The sequence below is a fragment of the Nuphar pumila genome, chromosome 16 (assembly GCF_984573655.1).
Source record: "Nuphar pumila chromosome 16, dmNupPumi1.hap1.1, whole genome shotgun sequence".
Taxonomy (NCBI): Eukaryota; Viridiplantae; Streptophyta; class Magnoliopsida; order Nymphaeales; family Nymphaeaceae; genus Nuphar; species Nuphar pumila.
In genome coordinates, this window is record NC_143264.1 from 75,021,579 (window position 1) to 75,029,398 (window position 7,820).

Genomic DNA, 7,820 nt, shown 5'->3' on the forward strand with positions numbered 1-7,820 from the left:
GGATGTCAGATCAGTTTGCCAAAGTGAATTTGACAAATCACCTGATCTGCAGCCAGCCGACATGCAATATATGAGAGCAATGTTATCAGTATCGGGTGTGTACGTATCGTATCGCCAGAAAATCGATACGATTCACCCCTGAATCGACTATTAAATATTAAAAAATACTAAAAATTAAATTTTTTAAATGTTTTTTAAATATTACTTTGATGGTTTAAACACGTGTCACGTTCTGATTGACACGCAATATTTGTTATTATTTTTTGGCCGATACAGAACGAGTCCTAATGTGGGTCCGTCTCTGGATTGACCCGCAAAAAATCAGGTCTCCCTTTCACACTCCTTTTCTGATAAGAGTTTTGAACTTGCAGATCCAGGGGAGACTTGTAGAGGGGAAATGTTCCGGGTTTGGTAGGTCCACACAAAGAAAAAGAAACAATGGCCGTACTCCTAGGGATGTGAATTCCATCAAATTAGACCTGCAGATGTTAATGGATCGGGTTGGCATCAGATATCTAACTCGATCTTTATCCGACTAGCCAGATTAGGTAAAGCCATGTGGTGTCCTATCAACTTGGTGACATTCACAAGTCGCTCCTACCAGATAGGGCTATCAACGGGTCGGGTTTGGCCGGATCTGACCCATACCAAACCCTATAAGGTCCGGGTACATATGATGATGAATAAGAAGACCTGGCCTGGTCCAGACTCAAAGTCCGATTAATACATGGATTCGGGTATAGTTTGTGAAATTTTATACTAGACCCGGGCTCAACTCGAGTTTTGATTAAAACCCGCAATTTTTCACTAAATACATGTTTTTTACTAAATAAAACATAGAGATCACATCTAAGTGTTTAGATTAAGTTCAAAAACAACATATAAATATGTTTTCTAAAAGTGTTCGGGAGATAAATGATTACTTGCCCTGAGGTAAGGGTCCGAGCCTCGAAGTTTTACATTGTTGGCACGACGACCGTAGGTATGGCAGGCTAAGCCGGCGTGACCAGGTCTTTGTGTCTGATGCGGTTTCTTCGGGTTATAATTAAAAAGAAAAATTGTCACTAAGAACCATGCTTTAGATCTAATCAATTTAAAAAGAATTCTTGATTTTTAGTTAATCAAGTGTTGGGTGTAATAAAAACTATTAATTTTTTTTAAGCTAAAAACATATACAAACATGAAAAATATGCAAACCAATACATGTTTTCTACTAAACAAAGCATAGAGATCTCATCTATGCATTTAGATTAAGTAAAAAACATATATAAATATGTTTTACAAAGGGGTCTACAAGAAATAAATGGTTGGAAACTTACAACATTAATTTATATAGAGAGGGGTAAATATTGGCTTCTAATGAAGATACAGAACTAATGAGAAGCATGGTTTGTTTGCTAAGGATTGCGCTTTGGATCTTGCTTTTCTGATGTAAAAATATGATCTTTTGAGTTATGAAATTTTGACACATTGTGGTTGTTGATTTTTTTTACCTCTTTAAAAACCTAATTACTTGTCATAATCACATGATTCAAAATAAGTTCTTTACTAAACAAACCATGTAGCAAAAAAATTGAAAATATATATATATATAAGTGATTTCTACTCATCAATTCCCCATTTTTTACACTATAGAGAGAGATTCATCATAAGTTGCAATTTTTAAGAGTGTAATATCTTGTCCCCAAATGAAGTTGTCAACAGCTCTTTTTTGGTATTTAAATTTAGGGTTGAATTTATTGGTCCAAAGTTGTTGTCACAATTGGTGGTGCCATTGACTATTGTCATTAATGGTGGGATATGGGAAACAAAGTTTTCCCAATCGTGGTCCCATTCTCATCCCTTTCCCACACGGATTCTACTCAGTGATGACGCAAGGTAGGCTGGGTCACTTGCTCAACTGGGCACGATATATCAGCCCGGAGATTACGACCCAGGCCTTGACTTTCTTCTTCTTCTTTTTTCTGATAAAGAGAAAAAAGAACCCATCACCAAGGGCACATTGGTACGCCGTTGAGGTCAGCCCTGCTCACCAGAGACTACACCCAGCTTCAACTTTATGGCAATGGATGTCCCATATGGGGTTTTGAATCATGGTCATCTTATATCAGGTGACATACCAATCGCGTGGGGGCTGCCCACGAAACCCACATCCAGCGTGTATTTTGGCACGCCCGTCGAGGGCTTTCCGCAGAAACAGTGGATTCTGCTGTTTGTGTTGTCACTGTGGACTCCGCGGTAACACATTCCCATCGATGTGTTTCCGCAGAAAACAACCACTTTCCGTGACACACAAACGTGAACTAGGTGAAGGACTGAATCCCTTGCTCGTAGATTTCCCATCCCATTTACCAGTATCAACCAAAAAATGGCATACTTTACCCTGGGTGGACTCTGTCTAGACTCTGGGCTATGTCAACCATGCAGATTCGATACGGGAACAAGATTCGAATTCATAATTTTTTTAAGAGACATGACATGAGGATGCAAATTCTCGCTATTATTTAATTGATAAAGAATATATTTTCATATCTTAATATGTAAAACATTAACTATTATTGAAAACATTATTAAAAACTCTTAGATTTTATGGAAAATTATAAAATAACATTGTGGGTGTCATAGCATGTCACAGGACGTATCCACGTATGTGTCTTGTCCCCTGGATGGAACCCTAAATGTCGTGTCCTTGTGACGTAGATTCTTGAAGCATGTTTTCATGCACCTCCTCCCAATGTTGTCAGAATAAGTTTCTGCCCAAACGATTCAGGGAAACCGAATCGATCGGAAACAGTCACTTTTTTTAATCATCAGATGGAACATGTCATTAAAAATAAAAAAAAAATGTTCGAAAATTATTAAACCCCTTTTAAAATACTAAAATGTTAAAAACATTAAACCGGTTCTTTAGGAAAACGATTTTGAGCCGATTCAGTACGAAATAAGTCAAATCTTTTAAAGTTCCTGATTAGGTAGAGGTGAGATTTGTGGAGGGGAGCATGTGGGGGGGCCCTTCCTCTAAACTCAAAAGAGCCAGAAATCAATGGACTCGGTAAGACTTATGGGCAACGTTATGCGGCGCAAGCCTGAATCGGCTATTTTATAATAAAATATAAAAAAATACAAAAACTATTTTTAAAATTTATTTTAATGGTTTTAACATGTGTCATACGTGATTTTTTTTTTAATTCTTTTTAGGCCAATACAGAACGATTCATTTGAGTAGCAGTATCGGCGGCGATACAGCTGAATCGGTGGTCAAACGATTCAGGGCTGATACCGATACTGACAACATTGCTTATGGGGTCTCACCGGGTCCACATATGATCTGCATCCAACTCATCCCATGTGATATTAGAATCCAATTCAAACACACAGTGTGAAAGCTTTGTCAAGCATAGCTGCATTTTTTTGGACATTAAAAAACTACAACAAAAACGATTGCGGCTGCTTCTAGAAAGCTAGGGCACGCCACTCTCGGCAAACCAGTCTACCCTCAACCATATCAGAGAAAACATTGTTGAAACTGCAAAAAAAAAAAAAGTCTATTGTTTAATTGTTTTCTAAAAAAAAAGGGAAATTGTTTTCCCTTACTCTTCAAACAAGAACAGCGACCGTAAGTATGGAAAGCTAAGACGAATGTAACTAGGTCTTGGATCCCAAGTGTGGTTTCATCTTGTCATTAAAAAGAGAGAGAGAGAACTTCACAAGGAACCATTGGATATCACTTACATTTGATAAAGGTGATTTATGAATGTCACCATGCCGAAGGGAAGTCACAAGTTCGAAACTCACGGGTGGCTCTCCTTGCCTCAAGGTTGAAGTTAGGTGTACTATACTTGGTAGGTAGAGGAGACCACAAAGGTTTTACCAACCACAAGTCAGCCAATATGGGGGTCGGTGATGGAGGGTTTTTTTTCTTGAATTAAAAAAAAATAAAAAACCATGAATTAAAAACTGGCCATGCTATCCAAAGTCCAAACACACCCTTAACCAAGTTCCCCCTACCCCCCCCCCCCCCCAAAAAAAAAAAAAAAGAAAAAAACTTTTTAAGTGTTTACTATGGCATATAATGTGAACACCTTACTGATATTGCTCCATAAAGTAAAAGCAAGTGCCACGGTTAATTTTACACCATTTGTACATCAGGTATCTTTTTCAAAGGACATCTAGTGGGCCCTATTAGCGATTGGTCCTCCTCCTTTGAACAGGTCATCAGTAATTTTTGGGTGCCCTATTCCACTATCGGACGGTCCGCACATGCAATCATAATTTTCTTCTTTAATGAAAGAAAATTTTACAAAATGGCGCTCAGCTTTTAACCTATTTACAGACGCACGCTCAATCTTTCGAAAATTATGATTGAAGCCTAACGTTTTGGGTGTAATTCTCAAATAACCGCTCCAAATGATCCATTTGCCCCTCAAATTATCCAGTCACCCTTCATTTTTCTCTCCTCCCTGTCCAAATCAGTGGTGAGAGAGAGAGAGAGAGTGTGCGTGTGTGTGTGAGAGAGAGAGTTCGATGGGTGGTTGATCGATCGTCGGATTGGAAGGTTAAACCGCCAGAGTTGCAGTCAGAGATTTCCTGTAATCTCTCTCTTTCTCAAAAAAGAAAAAAAGGTCGAACCCACCTTTGTTGGTTTTTATCTAATGGATTTCATAACCCTTCTGAGTGGGATTCGATCATACGACTCAAGAAAATCCTCGCCATACTGTCTCGATTAAACCACCATGGATTCAGTCCACCTGATCCAGGTAGCAACGGGCTAAGCTCCCACTTTGTTCTCCGGCCCAAGATTTGAGGCCGGAAAAAGCCCACGACTGCACAGTTGAGTTTTTTCTACTTTGTCCTTTGCACTTCCTTCCATCGATTCAATCCAACCACCACCACCACCACTTTTTTTTTGTGTTTCAATGGTGGTGGAGACTTGATAATCCAGCCAAACTCAGATCTTAAGACCTAATGTCAGGTTAAATCTGGGGATGGAAAGGGAGGCGAAGAGAGAGAAAAGAGAGATTGTAGACATGTACAAGGTACAGGTCAAAATAGTTGGCAAATGGTGAAGTTCAATGATAAGGGTAAAAAGGTAACTTTGTATGTCACTTGACTGTTTCCATCTCTCACCGTAGCGGTTATTTGAGAGATATTATCTTAACTGAGGCTGTCAAATGCAATTGTTGAAAGATTGATCAGCTTTTTGCAAATAGGTCAAAATCAGACCGCCTTCTTGTAAATTTTTCTTAATGAAAAAGTTGACTCCCTATATTCTTGCTTTATCTACACGTTACTTTTGACACTTATCACCGCAATTATAGCCATAATTACCTTCACCTACTTCTATATAAACTCAGCGTCTCTCTCTCACATTCCATGCCATACCATCGAGAGCATATCTGAGATTTGTGAGAGTTCAAAGAATGGAAGGAAGAATTAGTGTCGTTGCTCCCCTCCTCCTCTTGGTTCTCTTCTCATCAGCATCTGCCTTCCCAACAGTAACACCATCTCCAAATCTTGTACCGTCGTTAGCATTCATCAAGTCGTCGTGCTCGGCGACGCGCTTCCCGGAGCTGTGCATCCAATCCCTGTCAATCTATGCGCCGGCCGTGCGGCAAAGCCCGCGCCAACTGGTTCAAGCCGCGCTCAGCGTCAGCCTAACCCGGGCGAGGACCGCCACCGACTTCGTGACCAGGCTCTCCTCTCATCCTACCGCACCCAGCACGGGTTTGACCCTTCGGGAGAAGGGTGCCATCAAGGATTGCATCACCACGTTGACCGATTCGGTGTATCGGCTGGGTCAGTCCATCGACGAGGTGAAGCACTTGGGCCAGACCCAGTTCAGGTGGCACATGAGCAACGTGCAGACTTGGGTGAGTGCTGCTATGACTGACCAGAATACTTGCATGGATGGGTTTGCAGACGTGGGAATGGGCGCTAGCAGGGTCAGGGCCTTGGTGAGGAAGGAGATTGTGGGTGTGGCTCAAGTGACTAGCAATGCACTAGCCCTTGTCAGTAAGCTAGCTAATGGGCACCATGTATAGGCCTATGGTGGGGTTTTGTTATATGTCCCTTTTAATATGGTTAGAAACTTAGGAAGATGCACGTAATGATCATAGCATGTATGGGAGGTTTGCAGTATAATATATGTAATGATCATGCATGTAATGTATGAAATGGTTGCTGGGTTTTATAGCATGTACATGTAATGATCATGCATGTATGCGATGGTTGTAATCATAATGCACTATAGTTATCATATATATATATATATATATAGAAGGATCCCATAAAACTGGGTTTTTACTGCTAGATCAAGTTTTTTAAGTCAAGTATTAGAGAAACAAGTTTGCATGGCAATTGTTAGTCATTACCAAAGAAACCCTCTCTCTTTCTCTCTCTCTCTCTCTCTCTCTCTCTCTCTATAAATGGATCAGTTTTCACGCATATTTCATACTTGTATGCAACCAAAACCGTGATTTTCTGGTTTGCTAGATATAAAAGTTCAAGAAAATCGAGAATTTGAAAGGTCCTAGTCTTTTGGTGGCACACAAATTTGCCATTTTTAGCGCTTTTTACTAATTCTAGGAATTTTGAAGATCCAGAAAAAAAAATCAGTGGAAGATAGAAGAGGAGAACTATACGTGGATCCCAATATTTCGTGATATTAATTTTAGGTCATGAGTTTGGGTTGGGGAAGTATTCTTCGACATAAGAAAAGTGGAATCACAATAAATAATTCCAATTTTCTTATAGGACAAATATTTGCGTTCCCAATTCAAGATAAGTTTGTCATTATTGTGAAAACAAGAGGCTCTGCCCACAAACCAACAAAAAATTGTAACCTCCCCTTGTCCAGTCAGCCGATAGTCAATGTTGATGGCCCAGCCACGGTAACCTAGGGTTTACTGAACTCGGTTTGAGTTCAAGGCTCGACTAGGACTCGGGTGCTTCAGGTTCAGATCCATAGCAGTTGGAACACCATTGAGTTAACCTAGGGCGTATGGCTGAAACTCGGCGTATATATGATTCTGGACCAAGCCCAAGTCGAAAAAACAGATTGCATGGTCATAACCTGATGGGTCTACTTGGTTTGCTCAAATGGGCATCACGTTGATATGAATACGTCAAGTAACTTGAACCTACTAAGGTCGATAGTTGTACACTTGACCAAGTGCATGCACAAGACCCTCTCATGAACGACTGGTCAACTAATGAAATGCATTGTGATGCGTACTAGGCTAGCTCAGTCCATTGAAGTTCACCGAGTCCCACTGGGCTCACGCACCCTAACTCGAACTGGGTCTGATGGTACCCAACAAGTCATAGCCAACCACCCTTAAATCTACGTGTGACCTCTAGACTTCATTTATTTTTTAGGGTACTTGCTGGTTGGAAGTTTTTCTTTATGACCAGGAACCCCGCCAGAGTTGGGCAAACCTCATGTGGGGCCTGACGACCACCCTGCCTTAAGTGGCCCACCTCTGAAAGGTACATACAACTATCAAGGAGGTTTGATCTTGTGCTTTTATCTCAGTACCCTCGTAACCATCCTACTGGCTACGTGGTGACCCCACGGTAGGGGTGTCTATCGGGTTGGGTTGGCAGGTCAGCATACCTCAACAAGAACCGGACCCATTTATTAAACGTGTCGGCTGTGGCAAACACGAACCCGACATGACACGGTTAACTCATTTAATAAATGGGTTGGGTTGGGTAAACGGGTTGGCGGGTTAGCGGGTCGGGTATGAGTAAATGGGTTGGTGGGTCAGGTTTGGGTAAATGGGTTGACCCACCCGCTTAACCTGTTTATTAAACGGGTC

At 40.9% G+C, this 7,820-nt stretch overlaps 1 protein-coding gene across 1 annotated transcript; it reads left to right on the plus strand.

The window, feature by feature from the left end:
• Window positions 1-5,420: 5,420 nt before the first annotated feature.
• Window positions 5,421-6,041, plus strand: LOC149813630 (21 kDa protein-like). Its single transcript, XM_089991165.1, has one exon. It carries the CDS (start codon window positions 5,421-5,423, stop codon window positions 6,039-6,041), a length of 621 nt encoding a protein of 206 aa, XP_089847291.1.
• Window positions 6,042-7,820: the final 1,779 nt, after the last annotated feature.

Coding starts and splice junctions, on each gene's coding strand:
- LOC149813630 (XM_089991165.1), top strand. CDS start 5,421: ATGGAAGGAAGAATTAGTGTCGTTGCTCCCCTCCTCCTCTTGGTTCTC.